The sequence below is a fragment of the Pituophis catenifer genome, unplaced genomic scaffold (assembly GCF_029215685.1).
Source record: "Pituophis catenifer annectens isolate HBS135680 unplaced genomic scaffold, rPitCat1.0.hap2 SCAF_13, whole genome shotgun sequence".
NCBI classification, from domain to species: Eukaryota; Metazoa; Chordata; class Lepidosauria; order Squamata; family Colubridae; genus Pituophis; species Pituophis catenifer.
The window spans coordinates 20188270-20210783 of NW_027256893.1; the positions used below are offsets into that span (position 1 = coordinate 20188270).

General features: G+C 41.8%; 1 protein-coding gene across 1 annotated transcript; it reads right to left on the reverse strand.

Moving 5' to 3' along the window:
* Positions 1 to 21114, reverse strand: BRD7 (bromodomain containing 7). Its single transcript, XM_070953253.1, is given in 18 exon segments — positions 1 to 191; positions 2144 to 2287; positions 2601 to 2744; positions 2829 to 2940; positions 3915 to 3977; positions 4928 to 5039; positions 6246 to 6304; positions 6306 to 6379; positions 7505 to 7612; positions 9786 to 9861; positions 10616 to 10739; positions 11745 to 11926; positions 12176 to 12286; positions 14149 to 14293; positions 16045 to 16102; positions 17008 to 17137; positions 18229 to 18437; positions 21042 to 21114. Coding segments are annotated over 18 exon segments (1974 nt in total). The 5' UTR covers positions 21100 to 21114; the 3' UTR covers positions 1 to 126.
* Between the last annotated feature and the right edge of the window lie 1400 nt (positions 21115 to 22514).

Consider the following 22514-nt stretch of genomic DNA (forward strand, 5'->3'; position numbering starts at 1 on the left):
TGGTTTTAAAGAGTTTTATTAGGAATTCAAATATTTAACAGACAAAAGTATACAAACGGCTTGTGGATACAATGGGGCAAATTTTACCTCTCTGCCACCGAAGAGGGGATGTTTAATAAGGGTGCTTCATACAGCAACTGGTTCACATTCATTTTCAAGCAGAACAACAGCCTTGGGAGAGTCTTGTATATCTGGGGGGTGGGGGGAGAGAAAAAATCCGAAAAGCCACTGATGATCTTACTTGCTTGGTTTGCGAAGCCGGTCAAATTATTTTCAAAGTACCGTATTTTTCAGATTATAAAACGCACCTGAATTTAGAAGAGGAAAACAACAACAAAAAGTTTTTGGCCTCCCTTTTTGGGGGCTTTTTTTTTTTTTTTTGGCCCTTTTCCTGCCTTTTTTTGGCCCGTTTTTTCAGAAAAACACAGGCCAAGAAAAAGCCTCAAAAACGAGCCAAAAAAAGCCCCGAAAACGGACTGAAAAAAGCCTTGAAAACAGCCCGAAAAAAGCCCTAAAAACAGGCTGAAAAGCCCTGAAAACGGGCCGAAAAAGCCTCGAAAACAGGCTGAAAAAAGCCCTGGAAACGGGCCGAAAAAAGCCTCAAAACAGGTCAAAAAAGCCTTGAAAATGGGCCCAAAAAAAGGCTTGGAAAAGGCTGAAAAAAGGCCCAAAAATGGGGCATGCAGAGACCAAAAAATGGCCAGCGGGTGGGCTGGGCTTCGGAAATATTCGGTCTAAAACAGACATTTTCACCTCCTTTTGGGAGACAAAAAATGTATCTTATAGTCTGAAAAATACGGTAGTTGCTAGCCCATCCTAAGTGCGGGCCAGATTAACCCTGTTTAGGTTGTAACCTTGTTTGCGTTCGGAAACAAAAAATGGTTGGGCAGGGTTAATGCTTCATTCGGACAGCTTGGGAGGTCGCTAGACATCTTGAAAGGAAACCCAGAAGCGATGGACTCTTCTGGATTGTTGCTAAGAAGACGGCTCAGCTGTGTGCCCAGAATCACCAAGAGTCTTAACTCTCTTGATGGATATTGCTACTTCTGCATATATCTAACTTTCTAATTAAAAGAAAGTCCTGAGAAAGTCAGTGAGATTTGGAGCAAGAAGGCAGAGAGAGGGTTTAATGCTCCCTACCTTTATACAGATAGTCCTCGACTTACGAATAGTTTATTTAGTGACCGCTCGAAGTTACAACGGCACTGGACCATTATGATCATTTTTCACACTTAAGACCGTTGGCAGCATCCCCATGGCCACGGGAACAAAATTTGGATGCTTAGCAGCCGACTCATATTTATGACGGTAGCAATGTCCCGGGATGACATGATCCACTTTTGCGAGCTTCCGACAAGCAAAATCAATGGGGGAAACTGGATTCATTTAACAACCGGGTTACTAATTTAACAGCTGCAGTGATTCACTTAACAACGGTGGCAAAAAAAGGTTGTACAATGGGGCAAAAACTCATTTTAACAAATTTCTCACTTAGCGACATAAATTTTGGGCTCAGTTGTGATCGGAAGTTGAGGACTACCGTAGTACATCTCTTACTTTCAGAACTGCTAAGGAAAGCCAAGCCACCAAATTCAGATTTAAGAATATCGTTCTAATCCGATCCCCATTGAAACAAAGATATGTACAGGTAGTCCTCGACTTACGAACAGTTCATTTATGTGACCGTTCAAAGTTACAACGGCACTGAGAAAAGGACTGTTTTTCACACTTATGACCATTGCGGCTTCCCTGTGGCCAAGTGATCAAAATTCAGCCGCTTGGCAAATTGGTTCGTATTGATGACCTTTGCGGTGTCCCGGGATCACACGATCCCCTTTTGCAACCTTCTGATAAGCAAAATCAAGGATGAAGCCAGATTCACTAAACAACCCGTGTGACTAATGTAACAGTCACAATGATTTACTTAACAACAGCGGCAACGGAAGTCGTAGAACAGGGCAAAACTCACTTCACAAATGTTTCACTTAGCAATGTAAACGTTGGGCTCAATTATAGTCGTTAAGTCGAGGACTACCTGTATTCTAAAACCTATGTGACTGGTTCCCAAGTAAACTCTACGTGCTACTTTGCAAGATAGGGCTCCTAAGCAGACAGTGATTGCTGACAGCCTGATCATACTCACCCTCTGTGAAATCCCCAAGGCTGCCCGTTTTTTCTGAAGCTGGGAGCGAAATCCCCATCGCTTTACGGATTCCGTACGTGCTGACAATGTCACCTGGAGCTACCTGTTGTGCCAGCTGTTTCAGGTTATTAGTCACCTTTTCCGCTGAAAAAAGTAGAGAAATGGATTGATGTAACATTTTAGAAGGCTACTTAAAATTTTTATCTTCAACAACGTATGTTTTTCAACAAAGCGGCCATTCCCATTCAGAATGTGTGTGAATATTATTATTACCGTGTTTCCCCGAAAATAAGACCCTGTCTTATATTTTTTTTTTAAATAAGCGCTTGGCCTTATTGCCATGTGCTCAAAAGCCCAATTGGGCTCATTACCAGGGATGTCTTATTTTGGGGGAAACAGGGTACTTAAAAAAATCATAAAGGCGAGATATAAATAAATAAGCATTCTTAATTCTTACCCAAATGCATTTCCTTGTAAGATGGGCCCAAGAGACAAATCATGTTAGGTGGCGGTTTTGTACTCAGCCGTTCGTTTTGAGCATCCTGAAGGTCACAAATTAATTTTGTGGTTTCATCCAGCTTTCTCTGAAATACTTCAGCTTCTAGGAAATCAAAGACGAAGCTGTGAGGCACCATAAATTGAGTTGGATTTTGCCACAAGACCTTGCAAAGACACGTTGACTCACCTTCAGAATCAAATTCCTCAGCAGGCACCCCAAAATTTGTTACCGCTCTCAGTGCTGTAAGCCTCTCTTTGTTAAGGCCAGAATCAACCTTGGCTGGATCTGTTTCTATTATCTAGAAACGCGAACAAAGATACGGTCTTAAATTCCAAGAAAATAATAAACATGTACATCATGCTTCGCGCATTATCATGCGCTATAGCACTACGGTGAGTATATTTTCTTGGGAAAAACATGAAGGACCAACTGAAAAAAAAAAGCAAATCTGAAAGACAATCATAAGGATAATTTTTTTGAAAACTGCTTATGTTTACAACTGTGCATTACAAAGTAAAATTCTACAGCAAGCCCAAGAGAACTTTACAAAAACGCACAAACTAATAAAAGCATCTAAAATGAAAGTGTATATCCATTTATTTTAAAACGACAATTCAACTTCCATATTTTCAACATGAATGTGAAAGACTGAGCTGTAAAGTCGTAACACTGGTATGTTAAATTAAGTGTTAAGTTAAAGCTAAGTTAAATGTCCAAAATAAAGGTCCAGAATAAGGTTTTGAAAAATAAATAAATCTAAAGGACATTTCTAAAATAAAAGGACTGTCCTTTATAATTAAGTACAGTATGTAAGGCAGCGGTGAAATCCACTTACCTTCGCTACCGGTTCGGGAATGGGAGTGCACGCGTGCTATGCACATGTCTCTTCTGTGCATGCGCAGAGGGTAAAAAATGGGACGTAATGATGTCCTGGCGGGTGGGCGGAGCCTCCTGCCGCTGGCGCTACCGGTTCGGCGAGCCGGATAGAAACGGGTGAATTTCACCTCTAATGTAAGGTCATTGTATCTATGAGTCACTGTGTATATAAGCCAACTGAAGTTCCAAAGATGCTTTTTTCAAAAGGCAACTGGATTTCAGTTCTGAAGAAGCTTCTTGCACAAGAAGTGAAACATTTTGAAAAGGGGGGGAGGAACCCCCCAAGAAAAAAGCACCATTGGGACAACCATGACCTGGATGATTTGAGAATCTCTACAGAGAACCTTCTGGTTAAAAACCCCACCAGAATGTCCACCGCATTTATAACTATCTCACCTCAATGTCTTTCGCTGTGTCCGTCTTTTCATGTAAGCGTTCTGTTCCCTCTGTGGTCTGCAACTAGAAAAGAACCGGATAAAGCAACGAGAAATGAGAAAATAAAAATTAAAACCTTGGGTCCAATCCAATAATACTTGGTCAGTCAGTAATATTTATTCGGCCAATAACCAGCAACGTTTTAAAAAGACAAAAATGAAAACAGTGAAGCAAATAAATGCAATAAAAAAACTTGACAGCTCGCAAAATAAATGGCAGAACAAAGCGTCCAGGCCTCTTCCTATTTTAATACAGTTATTTGTCCAGGTGATAAATCTAAAACATCAATAGCTATAAAATAAAGACTACATATCCTCTACAGTTAATAATTAAGATGTATCAAACCAAATAGTATTTTAAAATAAAGGTAAAATGGGGTTCCATTCCATTCCATTCCATTCTATTCTATTTTTATTCCATTCATTCATTATTCTATTCTATTCATTCTTATTCCATTCATTTATTATTCTATTCTATTCTATTCTATTCTATTCTATTCTATTCTATTCTATTCTATTCATTCTATTCTTATTCTATTCTATTCTATTCTATTCTATTCTATTCTATTCTATTCTATTCTATTCTATTCTATTCTATTCTATTCTATTCTATTCTTATTCCATTCATTATTCTATTCTATTCTATTCTATTCTATTCTATTCTATTCTATTCTATTCTATTCTATTCTATTCTATTCTTATTCCATTCTATTCTATTCTATTCTTATTCCATTCATTTATTATTCTATTCTGTTCTGTTCCATTCCGTTCCGTTCCATTCCCCACTCCTATTTCTATTTCTATTTCTATTTCTATTATTTCTATTTCTATTTCTATTCCTATTCTATTCTATTCTTTTGAGAACCAAGAAATGATAAGCAAGGAAAGGTTTCATCTGCTCCCTGGGCACGAATCTCCTTAACGCTACAATGTTTAAGCTGCCCTTAATATGCACCCACATGTGAATGTTCTCACCGTCTCGAGTTCTCGGAGAGTGCGAGAATGTTCGCCTTGCGTCAAGACATCCAGCAAGCTGTCAGTCATCAGACCAGAGTGATCGTGGGACTTTGCCAAAAACTCGTTGATGCTAAAAGCAAGGAACGCCATTATTTTACAATTAATTACAACTTGCCTAGTAAAAATTAACTTCCAGCCTACGAGGGTAGCAATAAAAAAAATAATAATTACACTTGAATAATCTCTCTTTTCACCAAGTCATTGTTCTGGTGATTAAAAACAACCAGTTTTTTTTTTTTTTTTTTTAGCAGAGATCTAATCGGTGTATCCTGTTAATGCTAAACAGAAACATAGTCAAGGAAAATTAAAAACTCAAAAAGAACCAATGAACAGCACCTACAGGACGTTCATTATTTATCCTTAAACTAATATTAAATCATGAGCCATGGTGGTGCAGTGGTTAGAATGCAGTATTGCAGGCCAATTCTGCCGACTGCCAGGAGTTTGATCCTGACTGCCTCAGGGTTGACTCAGCCTTCCGTCCTTTTGAGGTGGGGAAAATGAGGACCCAGATTGTTGGGGGTAAGAAGCTCACTCTGTAAACCGCTTAGAGAGGGGCTGTAAAGTATTGTGAAGCGGTATATAAGTTCAAGTGCTATTGCTATTAAATAACGGAGAAACCTATAGATGAGTTACATGAAGCAACTATGACTTTCCAAGAAAGTGCTTATGAACTAAGTAACTTTATAGTTGCATGGTACATTAAAAGGCATTCTCCTGATGCATTTAAAAAATATTTAATGCATTTTGGCCTAGTAAATCTGAGCACAAATTAACACGAAGGGCAGAAATTTTTTTGCAACTGGTGCAAAGTCTTGTATTCATATCCCTGTATGGACAACCATCCTTCCTGGTATATTTCATCCACAGGGACTAGCATCCCAAAATAACTAGCAATGAAAGACTTTTCTGCAGCCATGATAATTATATTTTCCCCTTTTACCAGTTAAATTGAAACGACAAACACCTAAATATTTCCCCTCCTTCACAGTTTTAATACTTCGTATTGTTAATAGCAAGCTGGATTGTTTTGAAGATTTTCTTGTGGCACAGCTTTTAAATGCACTATATGGTATTTCAGAAAAACAAATAAACAACTAAGTAGAACATTTTGGTAGAAAATGAGGGATGACGTGAAATTCTCTCATTCTTGGTGTCAAGTGTCCAGTGCCTGTTCTTAGAAAAAGGGAAAACCAGAGCATTTGATGGGGAAGCTTTTACTCTTAGCAAACAAAATCTAATAACCAAGGGAAATCCCGCTTGCTGAAAGACTCACTTGAAAATTCCTGGATTGGAATCTTCTCCGTAAGTAGAGTAGATTAAATCGGAATCGTCCCTTGCTGATGTTTGCAAATGTGGAGTCATACGCTGGAGCATACGAGCTAAAAGGTCCATAGTTCAAGTACATCACTAATGGGAAACGGTTAGAATTTGCAGTAGAAAATTAAATCCAGAAAAGCACACACGGGTAAACTGATTCAGCAGGATTTGTTAACTTCTTTATATACATATAATGCATGAAGGTAAATGTACAAGACCAATATAGATTCTTCTTCAACATAGTGGCGGTTACAAGCAAAACGCAAGGCAGGAGAAAACAGTTAGTTTCATTTCAGCAGAGCAGACTGGTTTCCTTTTAGATCTGAGTTTAGCCACGCCCAGACTTCTAGCTTAAGTTTTTGTCTCCAAAACAAGCCCCATTGGCTGACCTGTTACCATGCCTATTCATCTATTCCAGTCCATGAATATTCATACTCTGACAGAAATGAAGCAGAATGAAGTATCTTGCACATAAGGGTATCTTTTTTCTGAACACTTGATAGTGTCCTTTTTATTCGTATCATGTTTCTTCAAAAGCACCATTAGTCATAGGAAGAGAGAGTCCAATATTGTAAATTAAACTAGGAATGTTGAAGAGTGTATTTTGTTTAAATTCTGGCAGTGATAACACTGTTTTTGGCCTCTAATGCCAGTTCAAACTAGTGCCCTGATGGAACTTTTAGTGTAAAAGAGGCAGCACACGCTGGCTCTTAATTGAGAGATAAGACAGAAAAGAATATTTGTAGCTCAGAGTTGAAATGAGGGATCCTTAATGTTCCCCGAATTTTCTTGAAGACGTTCATTACCCAGGTTACTAACATCATCAGTACTAGAAAGGAGGGGGGGTTGCTCTTGTTTATACACAAACCCCATCTAACACTGATAATGTTATCTAGCTGGGTAATGAAATGTCTGCAAGAAAACAAATCGTTCAGAGAGCACCGAGGATCCTGTAGTCCTCTTCCTCCTCCTTCTCAACTCTACAAACCTCACTCTCGTCTAGCACTGATGAAGTTACCTAGTTGGGTAATGAAATGTCTGCAAGAGCATGTCTGCTCAGGGAGCAGCGAGGATCCCACTGATAATACGAAGAATCCAGTGAGGAAAAGTGATACTTTTAATTTTTTTTTTCTGAAAGGACTGGAGCTTGGTTCATTTAACCAAATTCATTCTTTATGGGAAATTGGGTCGCTTTAATATAGGCATAGCCGTTACCTGGGGTTACTTTGTTCCTTTTGTCTTCCTTAAACCCCTGTAAAGTATTGACACCTGACTGAAGTCTTCCAGCCGTCGCTCCGAGCCTCACAGAGTTGTAACCCATCTCTAAAATCCAAAAGAAAAAAACAGGTGAACAAGGATCCGGGAGGTGACTTTAAATTATTTACATGAAGTAGAAACAAATCCTTCAGAATAATGCTCTGTGCGCAGCACATCTTAAGATTTTCTCTCACGTTTTTGCGACAATAAATGATGGAAAAATAATTCTTTTAGGAACACTTTTGCCTCTGACTTGAACATTATAATAAGTGCATCTCAAAGAGGGCATTTCCCACCCCTCCTGGGATTCAGAGTTTTGATGCTGCCTGGGAAGGAGGTGCCTATGGAGATTCTCAGTTCATCCAGGTCATGGTTGTCCCAAAGGTGCTTTTTTCAAGAGGCAACAGGACTTTCTGGTTTTTCTTTGAAGACGTTTCGCTTCTCATCCAAGAAGCTTCTTCAGAGAAGACGAAGGAAGGAAGGAAGGTAGGAAGGTAGGAAGGAAGAAGAAGGAGAAGAAGAAGGAGAAGAAGGAGAAGAAGAAGGAGGGAAGGAGGAGGAGAAAGAAAAAGAGGAAGAAGGAGGAGGAGGAGGAGGAAGAAAAAGAGGAAGGAGGAGGAGGAGAAGAAGGAGGAGGAGGAGGAGGGAAGGAGGAGGAGGAAGAAAAAGAGGAAGAAGGAGGAGGAGAAGAAGAAGGAGAAGGAGGAGGAGGAGGAGAAGAAGAAGAAGATGAAGAAGAAAAAGAAGAAGAAGAAGAAGAAGAAGAAGAAGAAGAAGAAGAAGAAGAAGAAGAAGAAGAAGAAGAAGAAGAGAAGAAGAGGAGGAGGAGGAGGAGGAGGAGGAGGAGGAGGAGGAGGAGGAGGAGGAGGAGGAGGAGGAGGAGGAGAAGAAGAAGAAGATGAAGAAGAAAAAGAAGAAGAAGAAGAAGAAGAAGAAGAAGAAGAAGAAGAAGAAGAAGAAGAAGAAGAAGAAGAAGAAGAAGAAGAGGAGGAGGAGGAGGAGGAGGAGGAGGAGGAGGAGGAGGAGGAGGAGGAGGAGGCAGGAGGAGGAGGAGGAAGAACAAGACGGAAGAAGGAGGAGAAGAAGAAGGAGAAGACAAAGAAGCAGCAGCAGCAGCAGCAGCAGCTGCTTCTTGGATGAGAAGCGAAACGTCTTCAAAGAAAAAACAGAAAGTCCAGTTGCCTCTTGAAAAAGCACCTTTGAGACTACCTGGGAAGGAGAGTTAAAACAGCCTCATTCTCTTTTTCATGGGAGAGTTTATCCCAATTTCAGATCTCTTAAGGAAAAGAAATCAAGGTGGCGAAAAAGGACTCAAAGAGTCCTTGAGACAGCAACGAAGTGGGAGGAGGAAAAAACAGACAGCAGCAAAAGATGAAATAAGATAGAAATAGCTCTAAACCTATTGCAATAAGAAGGCTGTAGATGTAAGAAAATAGAGAGAAGCGTAGAATCACTATGAAGCTTAGAATGAAGGAACGGGAGTTTAAATTTTGTATAATGAGAGTTTTTTTGTGATCTGTATTAGATGAAGGGAAAAACCCCGCTAAAAGGGGGTTATAACACATTCAAATTAAGCAATGGAAAGGGTTATGTTTTCCCTGTGTCATTCAATTGAAAAGTTGGCCTTTGGAATGGAAGCATGTCCAAATTTACATTTTAGCAAGGGGTTTTCCTAAAACCTTCCTCCTATAGCTCAGCGTTTCTCCGATTAAATGCTGTCAACTCGCAAAGTATCCCCGGCCTGCTCTCATAGGCCAGGGGGGATGGGAAACTGGTGAAACGGCAAGGCAGCCTAAGACAGAGGCACATTCCATGCTTATCCCTCTTAAGGCTGTATCCCAGGGTTGCCTACAGCAGCCGGCCTGGGAAATTGTTCCGTTGGCGAATGTGATTGATGACACACCCTGGGGGGAGGGGGGGGGAAACAGGGCCATAATCGGAGTGTAAATTACATAGGGTCAGAGCTGGCTTCACTTGGGAACCTGCGGACATGACGCTCCTAATAAATAACTGGATTTCTTTTGAAGCTTGGCTCGAGGTTCATGATTTAATTAGGGCATCAGTTGGAACCCTGACATGCTACTCATTTGAAAGACAAACCGATTGAGGTATATTTAATATCAGGCTTTGTAAGATAGCAGTAGGAATTGTCCTTGGCACCAGTTTTAAATGAATCATCCCCATCATTTGCAAACGCAACCCCCAGGAGGAATATTAAAATCGCTCTAGCATGCATTACCTCCTGCCATATTCTCGGCTGGAGTAAGAAGTCCCAGGGTGGTTGTGCCATCAGGTTTTCTTCTCTCAAACTCACACTGGAAAAGAACAAGCTATTGAAGCGAATCAAGAGATTAAAGGGCTAGTACAAAAAGGAGCCATTTTTTTTACTGAGTTAAAAAAAAAAAAGCTACCGTATTTTTCAGACTATAAAACCCACTGAAGAGATAAACAAGGAAAAGTTTTTGCCCTCCCCCAGCCCTCAGGAGCACTCTGCAGGCCTCCTAAACCCTCTGTGCATTCTGTTTTTGCAAAAAAAACGGGCCTGTTTTTCGCTAAAACAGGATGTGCAGAGGGTTTGGAGGCCTGTAGAGTGCTTCTGGGCCCGTTTTTGGCCTCCCAAACCCCCCCACGTATCGCGTTTGTGCCCTCCTCCAGCCCCCAAGAGCACTCTGCAGGCCTCCCACATCTTCTGCAGGCCCCGTTTTTTGCAAAAAAACAGGATCGTTTTTGCCCCTCCCAAAACCCCCGTGTCACGTTTTTGCCCTCCCTAGCTCCCAGGAGCACTCTGCAGGCCCCCGTTTTTGGGGAAACGGGATATGCGGGGCAGGGTTTCGGGAGGCCAAAAATGGCTGTATTCGGTGTATAAGACGCACCAACATTTCCACCCTCTTTGGGGGAGGGGGGAGTGCGTCTTATACGCCGAAAAGTAGGGTAAGTAACTGTTTTGCTAACTGTTTCAATTAATGGAGATGTGGAGGGATGCTAACATTTAAAGCATTATGTTGAGACTCGGAGACTTAGAGCGGAAACTGAAGTTTTCTAAACATTTCGTAACTTTTGTCTGCTTACCTGAGTGTTTGCAGAACGTTTGGTCAACTTCCCTCCTGAATCTTTAATTATTCGTTCAATCAGTTCTTGTTCCTTCTCTAAATTACTGTTCCTAATTTTTTCTTCCAGTAGTTCTTTCTCTCTTCTGGGGCCAAAATAATAATAATAATAAAAAAGGCATTAAAACACACATAAAAAACCAATATACATTATTTTGTTCCCTTTTAGAACGTAACAGTTTTTAATATCAGTATGATAAGAAAAAATGCACAGTCCTTTGGATTCTGAATATTAGAAATGGTAAATGCTAATAATTGGTAACAGCAACTAGCAATTGTCATGTTCTTCATCAGGGTTTTTTGTTTGTTTGTTTTTCACTAAGTGCTTCCGGGTCAAAAGATTGGCCAGTGATATCACTGTTGCCTGGGGGCTCCTTTCATGTCCCCGGCAGGAGCTAGAGCGAAGGACGGGAGCTCACCCCATTCCATGGCAGCATCCGGGTTTCGAACGCCAGCTTGTTGCTTGTTAAGCCAGCGTCCTAACCACACAAGCCACCGTGCTCCTCTTCATCAGTTAAAAGAGTGAAACCGACAGTTAGTCAGTGAGGTGGATGCATATCGGGAATTGGCTTCATTACATGAACTTCTCACTGGATTTGCTAACCTAATTTAAAAAAGAGTTTTAATATTTTTAAACAATACTGCCTTCTTCCTGGGAGTGGTGCAGTGGCCAAGAGGTGGAGCTCTTGCCTCACAATCAGGAGGCTGTGAGTTTGATCCTAGGTAGAGGCAGATATTTCTCTCTCTGGGCATAATGAGTGTATATGCTGAACAGAACTCCACATTGGCGACAGGGAGGGCATCCGGCCAGTAAACACTCTGCTAGCTCCATTCAGTTGCCCAGACTCCACCCCGCAAGAGGTCGTTAAAAGAAGAAGACGACTGCCTTCTTCCTGGGGCTGAGAGAGAGTGACTGGCCAAGTTTATCCAGCTGGTTTTGTGTCGAAGGCAGGAATAGAACTCACTTATCTTCTGCTTTCTAGCCTGGTACCTTAACCACAACACCAAACTGTCTTGCACAGTTTCCCGCTCCTGATTCTATTGAAATGGGGGGGGGGGGGAAATATCAGCTTCTGGGGGAATATAATCACTTTTTGAAATCTTTGATGGGACTTTTAAAAGCTCTGAGGTCTATGTCTGTGGGGTCTCCATCTTTTCCGAGACCATCCTCTTCTTCTCCCCCAGACTGCAAGCCGGTTTTGTCCGCCTGCTTCCTGCTTTTCTGAAGATCTGCCATGAAGTCAATGCTTTGTTTTAAACTCTGAATTCGTTCCTAAGAAAACAAGACAAGTGACGTGAATTTGCTGCTTTACTCCGACCAGATGAAAAACCTGTGCAACTTAATGAATTAGGTACCTAATTTTCTAGAAATACAAAGGATGTATTCGACCAGAGGCATTTACAAGAGTCCATAATGATTTGCCTTCAAATAGATGATCCCAAGAATTAAGTACTATAAAGAAGTGTCTCTCAACTTTAAGATGTGTGGATTTTAACTCTCAGAATTCCCTCCATCAATTACCTGACTGAGTATTTTCATTCCGGAATGTAGGAGCTTTTTCGCAGCTTTATAATAAATTGTCTCTGGTTTATTATAGACCATCGCATTTGTACACATCAGTCTGAAATTGTCCTGTATAAATAGAAAAATGAAGGCACATGAGCGCAGAATTCTGGGATTATTGCCTATAAAAATGCATGTCAAGCTATGGATTCTGAGTTGCTTATGGAAGGGAAGCACAAAAGGTTGGCAGAAGCTGGGACAAGTAATGGGAGCTCACCCCGTAATGCAGCACTAGGGATTTGAACGGCTGAACTGCCAACCTTTTGATCGACAAGCTCAGTGTCTTAGCCATTGAGCCACCACGCCCCTAAGGAAACATGTATATATTAAGAAAGGATGATTTATCCAGAGGATGTTCTAAGGATGCTCCCTCAATGTTGCCTTCAAGCTGGAATGACAGGCCGAACCTGGAGGTGGGATTTGAGACTTCTTCTCTTTCAACATCAGCTTGCACAATGTTGGGCGAACAGCTGATGAGCTTCCCGGATGACAGATCCCGTGTGAGGCCAGAAGTGCTGGTGACAGACCTCTGATTTTTTACACTTTGCTATTAATGCACCGATAAAGGCGGCGTTCGTCACCGACAGTTCTCCCGAGAGATCAGAGCGTTGTTTTGTCAGGTTGGACGCATTAATGCACCACTACTACTGCCTTGCGTTTCTCTTTAATGTGTACAAATAGAAGGGTTGTGCGGAGACAAGATATTTTAACCAGCAGTGCTCAGAAAGAGGAAAGAGGCAAGTTTAACGTATAATACGTGTTTTGCTGTTTATTCCAATAAAGCTATTATTTATTCTAAAAGCGATAATGGCGATGCAAAAGGGGGAAAAAAAAGACATTTAGTTCTGATTATGTGCAAACGTTTCTCAATCTTTCTTCTCCTCTTAAGGAAAAGATGAAATTCAAATATATATTTTTCTCGTCCTATTATGCTGGTTGAATAAGTTCCTTTTGAATTTCAATGGCTTCATCCTTTAGTATATTGCAGAAGAGTGGCTGGGGACAGTCAATGAACTTTTGTGATTATTATATAGAATAGAATAGAATAGAATAGAATAGAATAGAATAGAATAGAATAGAATAGAATAGAATAGAATAGAATAGAATAGAATAGAATAGAATAGAATAACAGAGTTGGAAGGGACCTTGGAGGTCTTCTAGTCCAACCCCCTGCTTAGGCAGGAAACCCTACATCACTTCAGACAAATGCTTATCCAACCTCTTCTTAAAAACTTCCAGTGTTTATATATAATAATATGATTATTATTGATCTATTAATCTGACAAACATACAGACAAGTTCTCCTTAAGCTAACATAAAACCTTAGCCCACCTTGTTTTACACTGTCTCAAGCTCTAATACAGGTAGTCCTCGTCTTACGACCACAATTGAGCACAAAATTTATGTTGCTAAGCGAGACAATTGCTAAATGAGTTTTGACCCATTTTATGACCTTTCTTGCCAGTTGTTAAGTGAGTAACCACAGTTGCTTGTCTCAAAGGGGAATCACATGGATAGCGATCGTGTGACCATGGGGATGCTGCAAACGGTCGTAAGTATGAAAAATAGACATCAGTTGCTTTTTTTCCTCAGTGCCATTGTAACTTCGGTCACTAAACGAACTGTTGTTAAGTAATAAGGACTACCTGCAAAAACGTATTTTGGCTTTTCAATTTTCTCTTTTTCTGCAACTGTCCATTCCAATCCTATAACCGCTTGCAAATTATTCTTTGAAGCACTACTGAAGAAATCCACAAAGCCTTTTCAAAGCAAAGGGAATTCTTAAAACGATTCTTTGCTCATAAAACTAGGAAAGTTCAGTCTCCAAGTGAAAGGTATGTTTTGACAAATTCTGCCCATCACAATTGCGACTGCCGGCAAGTGTTGACATTTAATCCCCTCTCTGCGGTTAGGATATAAATTATAAGCACCTTTAGCTCTTCTATGGATTGGTAACCATTATTCTTTATCTTCTCTTTCATAGTACTAAAATCCATTGGGCGTTTAATGATCATGGAGTAACCAGGAGCGATGAAGTCCGTCACAGGAAATGAAAAGAAAGCGTTTGGATCTTTTCTGTTAAGAAATGAAAAGAACAGCGTTTCATGTTCCGTTTCTATAACAAAGAACAGAGTTTTACTATTAAAAAGGAAGACATGACTCCGACTTAAAAGAAAGTAGAAAACTAAGATGAAACTAGAAGCAGATCTGGCCTTATGCCAACCCCCTTTTTATTTTTTTTTTAAAAATGTAGAAATCTCTCTGTCCCCATCCCTCTCATACCCACTTTTTATACTGAGATTATATGACTAAAATGTGGTTGAGATTTCTAAACTAAACTATAGAGGATTTTGAGAGCTTCATGTTCAAGGCCACTACAGATGTCCAAAATAATTTCCTCTCCTTTAAATGTGATCTGTTCTGCAAAATGGAGAGTACTCTAAAGGCTAATAATAATAATAATAATAATAATAATAATAATAATAATAATAATAATAATAATAATAATAATAATAATAAAAACTTTGAATGATTATATGAACCAAAGTAAAGAAAAATTGCTGCAGGCTGTGAAAATGGAGAACATTATAAAAACAACAGAAACAAAGGCAGGATATAAGGGAAAACAGCTGGATGACAGATTAAATAGATGGAAAACCAAAGCTTTGCATGGACAGCACTTGAAAAACATTGAAGGAAAATGTGATGACAACTTTACATTTACTTAAGATGGGAACCATCAAGAAAGAAATGGAAGGTTTAATACTCGCTGCTCAAGAACAAGCACTACAAACTAATGCCATGAAAGCAAAGATACAAAAATCCATCATCAATCCAAACTGCCGACTCTGCAACAATAAAGTCGAAACTGTTTCACATTTAATATGTGAATGCAGCAAAATCGCACAAACTGATTACAAAGCTAGACATGACCAAGTTGCTAAATTAATCCACTGGTCATTATGTAAAAAATATGACTTTCCTGTATCCAAAAAGTCATGGGGACATAAAGTGGAAAAAGTTATAGAAAATGAGAAGGTGAAGATCTTGTGGGACTTTCGAATACAGACGGATCGTCACTTGGAACACAACATGCCAGATATCACAGTTGTCGAAAACCGAAACATACAATTTATTGACATCGCAGTACCAGGAGATGCCGGAGTTGAAGAAAAAGAACTGGAAAAAATCATGAACTATCACGACCTGACCATCGAAACTACACGGCTATGGATGAAACATGTAACAGTGATACCCGTTGTCATCGGGGCACTTGGTACCATGTCCAAGTATTTTATAAGATACATCAACAAATTGCAGCTTCCTGCAATAACACCAGCGGAACTGCAAAAAACTGCGCTACTTGGAACATCGTACATCTTAAGAAGGTACTTGGTTCATACCTAGGATGCTGGCAGCAACCCGTATCAACCATTAGCACCAGTCAATGTTATTTGTGATGCATTTTTGAATGTTCAGTTGACTGAGTTTCATGTTTAATGAAAAGATATATAATAATCTATAATAATAATAATAATAATATAATAGCTGGACTGAATAGCTAAATCTATAATAGGAGTATAATACCTGGATTATTTCAAAGTTATTTCAATTTGTAAACACGGCAAAATTACCAGTCAAAGCACTGCAATAATCTTTTTGTTTATTTAAGAGAGAAAGCAAATATTAAATTCAGGTGTTATAAGAATTATGCCCCAAGATGCGACTTTGATTTAGCTTTGACCACTGATATTATTGAGGCATTAACCTCTTTACTAATTCCTATAAACAACAGCATTTATGCACAAAATGCAGCGACCACTCACCTCTGTAGTTGTCTTACAAGCTGGTTCAAAGCTTCTTGAAGGGGTGTCTGTTCTACTTCTAGGATAAAAAAAAGAGGAAAAGGAAACAAAACAGAAAAGAGATCTCTATATTTGGATGGAAACAAAGTACTAAATCGTGACAAACAAAGGATTAAAGAGTGATACAAAGACAATGAGATACATTTAAGAAGTCTGTTTATCCTTCATTACTGTATTTTAACAAAGTTTCCACATCAGTGAAGATACTCTTGAGTTCCGTCTTTGCAAACTAGCAAAAGTCTGGGTCTTTCTCCAGGAGAATAACATTTATTTAATTTTAGAGGAATTTGCCAATGAGTTTTAGGCAGAAAAAACGACACAGAAACATCCTCGAGAAAACGACAAAGTGTAGTTGGTGCAATGCTTATTTAGGATTTATCTTGTTACCGTTTGCATCAGTAGTTATGGTTTAGTACCATTATTTTATTAATAGATTAATATTAATATAGAGCAAACAAGAACTAGACGCAAGAACAGTTTTTTCCCCCGAACACCATCACTCTGCTAAACAAATAATTTCCTCAACACTGTCAAACTATTTACACACTGTCAAACTATTTACTAAATCTGCATTACTATTAATCTTCTCATTGTTCCCACCACCTATCTCCTTCCACTTATGACTGTATGACTGTAATTTTGTTACTTGTATCCTTACGATTTATATTGATATTGTTTCCTGATTGCTTATTTGTACCCTATGACTATCATTAAGTGTTGTACCTTATGATTCTTGACGAAGGTATCTTTTCTTTTATGTACACTGAGAGCGTATGCATCAAGACAAATTCCTTGTGTCCCCAATCACACTTGGCAAATAAAGAATTGTATTGTATTGTATTGTATTCTATTAATGATTTTTTTTTACTACAAAACCAGAAAAAACTGCATAGGGATTTGAAAGAAAAATAGCATTTCCTTTACCTTCCTGTTTTGCTAAACTGCTTGCTAGCGATTTTACAAGCGGCACTTCCAGTCTTAAAGGAGACTGACATTTAAGTTCTCTTTCTCCTTCGCTCTCACCAGCATCTCGATCTCGCTTCTTTTTATCTTCCTGAAGAAACAATGAAAAATGCTTGTGAAACATCAGTGCAACCGGTTGCAAAATATGAAGCGCAGCTTCTTTGTGCAAGGCTTAAGTCAAAATTATTCTGCAATATTTGGCATAAATCAACGTAGTTGCATTAATTAGGACATTCATTAACGTTAAAAGCATCTCCGTTCACAGGAATGCAGGAAGTGGGAGTTGTATCAGGTTAGACAATTGGCTCATGGAAATTATTTCTACTAGGATATATTTTTGCTGCTTCGTATATAAAAAGTTTTCGAGTATCTGGAAAATGGGGAGTCTGCAGATACTGGATCCCAAACCAGCATGAGCAATAAGGCCAGAATTGATGGGAGCCGCAGCCTAGCAGTATCTAAGAGTCACAAATTATTCACAAGAGTCTTCTCTGAAATAAAAGGAATTTTACAGAGCACCGTATCTATTTTTTCCCCAATTTAAATGTAACCAATATTTGAAAGGGAGACTTTCTACCTTTTTAAACTTGTTCTGGATTATTTTCATGCCCCATTTAATAATCTCAAACACAATCCGGCATAAATAAACATTTTTTTAACATTTTAATAGCACTTAGTAACAGGATTTAGACTTATATACCACTTCGCAGTGCTTACAGCCCTCTCTAAGCGGTTTACAGAGTCAGCATATTGCCCTCAACAATCTGGGTCCTCATTTTACCGACCTTGGAAGGTTGTAAGGCTGAGTCAACCTTGAGCACGTCAGGATTGAACTCCTGGCTGTGGGCAGAGCTTGCCATACTGCATTCTAACCATTGTACCACAGAAGGAAGGAAGGAAGGGAGGGATGGATGGATGGATAGCAATAGCACTTAAGACTTATATGCCGCTTCACAGTGCTTTATAGCCCTCTCTAAGCAGTTTACAGAGTCAGCATATTGGCCCCAACAATCTGGGTCCTCATTTTACTGACCTCGGAAAGAGAGAAGATAGATAGAATCCAGTTTGAGCCAATGAGAATTGAACTGCTGGCAGATGGCAGAGTCAGCCTGCAATACTTCATTCTAACCACTGCGCCACCCCAGCTCTTAAAGTAAACCAAGTAAATGTTCTAATAATTACCTTTACTTTTCTCTTCCTTTTTTCCTTTTCCTCACCAGGGACTTGTTTTTCCATTTTTTTCCTTTTCTTTCTTTTCTTGTCTTTGTGTTTTTCATGTTCGCTTTTGTCTTCATACAGGGATGAATCGTGAACCGAGCTCTGAGTAGATAGTTCTGCGACTTCGCTTCCTCCCACTTTCAAGACAAGTTTTAATGGTTTTTCTACATATTCTTGAAGAAACATATAAAGGGGAACTCCCGGTTAAGCTTTCTAAATATTGGCAATGTTAACGCCTAACCAATTCAATTGTGAATTTAAAAAAAATGATTAAGATTACAGATAGTTCTTGACTTACAACCATTCATTTAGTGACAGTTTGAAGTTACAATGGCACTGAAAAAAGTGACTTATGACCATTTTTCATACTTACGACTGTTGTAGCATTCCCTGTAGTCATGTGATCAAAATTCAAATGCCTGGCAACTGACTCATATTTGTGAAGTGTCCTGGGGTCACATGATCCCTTTTTGAGACCTTCGTACAAGCAAAGTCAATGGGGAAGCCAGATTCACATAACAACTGGTTTACTCACTTAACAACCACAGTGATTCATTTAACAACGGCTGCAAGAAAGGTCATCAAATACAGCAAAACTCACTTAACAAATGTCTCACTTAGCAACAGAAATGTTGGGCTCAATTGTGGTTGTAAGTCAAAGACTATCTATAGTTAAGATATTTAAAGATAGCAGATTAAGACTTCATAAGACAGATCTTAGATTTGCTTTGAATATTTTGAATTACTACTGGAAATTAGCAGTAATTCTGCCAATCATACCAGAATATACACTTATCCACTGACCTTGACCCCAATTTTAATTATATCACCTGAATGCTCAAGAAGCAATGCTTAACCCTTAGCAACATCACTAGCCAACGTTATCGTTATTAAATACAGAGAGGCAAATTTTCACATTGCTCTGAACCGCAATACATTTGCTTAGTGTGATGTTCCCTTCCGAGTTTAGGGATGCGCTATAAATATCTATGTACCTTTTTTCCAAATAGCTTGAGAAAAATGAACAATTCAACATACAAAGCCATAAATAAACTGCTTTCATAAAGAAAGAGGCTAAGAAAAGTTTGGGATTCGTTCCAAAATTAGATTTCATTTCATAGTGAAATAAAATGAAGTTTTCTAGGTAACCCTGCCAATGAAGAGGGAAAAACTGCGCGAAAAAGATTTGTATAATAATACAGATGGGACACACACTTAAGTTAACAAGGACATGGATAGATACGCATGGAGATACAAAGACCTGAAGCAATGTGCATGTATATTTTATTAGAAATGCCACTCTTCTGGCTGGGGCTGCTGGGAACTGTAGTCAAGCCACAATTGCAGAATTGCAGTGCCTTCTGTCGGGGGTTCTGGGAGTTGCTGATTTCCCTTTGGCAGGGGATTCTGGGAATTGCAATTCCTTCTGACAGGGGATACTGGGAATTGCAGTTCCTTCTCACAGGGGATTTTGGGGGCTGCAGTTCCCCCCAGTAGGGGATTTCGGGGGCTCCAGTTGCCTCCAGTAGAGGATTCTGGGAATTGCTGATTCCCTCTGGCAGGGGTTTCTGGGAATTGCAGTTCCTTCTGACAGGGGATGCTGGGAATTGCAGTTCCCTCTGGTAGGGGATTCTGGGAGTTGCTGATTTCCCTTTCGCAGGGGTTTCTGGGAATTGCAGTTCCTTCTGACAGGGGATGCTGGGAGCTGCAGTCCCCCCCCAAATTGGGGATTTGGGGGGCTGCACTTACCCCCCCAGTGGAGGATTCTGGGAATTGCTGATTCCCTCTGGCAGGGGATACTGGGAATTGCAGTTCCCTCTGGCAGGGGATTATGGGAGCTGCAGTTCACCCCCAGTTGGGGATTTTGGGGGCTGCAGTTTCTCCCCCCCCATAGGGTATTCTGGGAGTTGCTGATTTCCCTTTGGCAGGGGATTCTGGGAATTGCAGTTCCTTCTGAGAGGGGATGCTGGGAGCTGCAGTCCCCCCCCCCAAAAATTGGGGATTTGGGGGGCTGCACATTCCCTCTGGCAGGGGATTCTGGGAGGTGCAGATCCCCCCTCCCTCCCTCCCAGCAGGGGATTATGGGAGCTGCAGTTCACCCCCAGTTGGGGATTTTGGGGGCTGCAGTTTCTCCCCCCCCATAGGGGATTCTGGGAGTTGCTGATTTCCCTTTGGCAGGGGATTCTGGGAATTGCAGTTCCTTCTGAGAGGGGATGCTGGGAGCTGCAGTCCCCCCCCTCCAAAATTGGGGATTTGGGGGGCTGCATATTCCCTCTGGCAGGGGATTCTGGGAGGTGCAGATCCCCCCCTCCCTCCCTCCCAGCAGGGGATTATGGGAGCTGCAGTTCACCCCCAGTTGGGGATTTTGGGGGCTGAAGTTTCTCCCCCCCCATAGGGGATTCTGGGAGTTGCTGATTTCCCTCTGGCAGGGGATTCTGGGAATTGCAGTTCCTTCTGAGAGGGGATGCTGGGAGCTGCAGTCCCCCCCCAAAAAATTGGGGATTTGGGGGGGCTGCACATTCCCTCTGGCAGGGGATTCTGGGAGGTGCAGATCCCCCCTCCCTCCCTCCCTCCCTCCCAGCAGGGGATTATGGGAGCCCTGGTTTCCCCCGAAGGCTGACAGATCGAGACCCCCGGCCGGTCCCTGCTCCTCCCTCTCTCCCTTCCCTCCCCCAGGAAGACAGCGGGGGTCTCGGGCGGACGGGAGGCGCCCCCGGCCCACCTCTCCCTCCCTCTCTCTCCCCCCTCCCCCCCCTCCCCACGGGCGCCGCCGGTACCTTCATACGGGTATTTCTCCCCCTTGTGCCTCTTGTGCTTCTTGCCCATGGCCCGCATCGGGCGGCGGTGACGTCACCCTCGCGCCGCCCGGCTCTCGCGAGAGCAGCGAAGGGGGCGGGGCCAGGAGGGACGTTCGCGAGGTGGCGCTGTTGGGTTCCGCGCGCTCTTTCTCCTCAGAAACGGGGGGGGGGGGAGGGTCCTCGGAGCCCCCGCCCCCACAATCGGGGGCGTCCGACCGGCCTCGGATGCCCTCTGAGGGAGCCGGCGGTCCTCGAGGCGGCAGTAAAGAGGCGCCGGGGGCCATCCTCCCCTCTTAGCGCCCCCTGGCGTCTGCCTGAGATTTTGCAATATATAGGAAAAGCAGCCCCCCCCCCCAAAAAAAAAACCTGTGTGGAAATTCGTGCCACTCTAGGCTTCTAGCTCTATGGGCCCGCAGGGGAGGGAGGAGGGGGAGGCGAGCGGCCGGAGCCTGCGAAAGAGGCAGCGCCCTCTAGTGTTGCCGCCCTGTCATTGCGGCGACCCGTTGCTTGGCATCCACCCTCTGCTGCCCTCGAGGGGCGCTCGGGGTTTCTGCAGCGGAAGCGAGCTGCTCGCATCCTAACGGGGGAGTCGGGATAAGAGAGTCAGCCTTAATTTGAGGGGCGCTCTCTGAGCTTAGCAGCTCCCTTTGCAGGGGTTTCATTACCTGAATTAGGTGACGTCATCGGCGCTTGAACCCTACTGTCTTCTCGCACTGATGATGTTACCTAGTTGGGTGATGAAACGTCTGCGAGAAAACAACATCCAAGCCAGAGAGCACCAAGGACCCCCACAGTCCTCCTCTCCCTCCTTCCTCCTCTCCCTCTCCCTCTTCCTCCTCCTCCTCCTCCTCCTCTTCCTCCTCTCCACAAACCTCATTCCCTTCTAACACGGATGATATTACCTAGTTGGGTGATGAAACGTCTGCAAGAAAACATCCAAGTCAGAGAGCACCAAGGACCCCCACAGTTCTCCTTCCTCCTCCTCCTCCTCCTCCTCCTCCTCCTCCTCCTCTTCCTCCTCCTGCTCCTCCTGCTCCTCCTCTCCACAAACCTCATTCCCTTCTTACACTGATGATTTTTACCTAGTTGGGTAATGAAACATCTGCAAGAAATCATCTGTCAGAGAGCACCAAGGACCCTCACAGTCCTCCTCTTCCTCCTTCCTCCTCCTTCTCCTCCTCCTCTCACAAACCTCATTCCCTTCTAACACTGGTTGGGTAATGAAACATCTGCAGGAAAACCACCAAGCTCAGACACCACCAAGGACTCCACATTTCAATCCCGAGCTAGAAATATTCTCTTTTTGTTCAGCCTCCATTTCTTCGGATTTCCATTTCCCGTCCCAGGGTTTGAGGGATGCTAAGCATCCGAATGTAAATCATGTGACCATGGGGATACGGCAACAGGAGCCTGAGTGGCGTAGGAGGCTAATGCCTCCTACTAAGGCAGCAT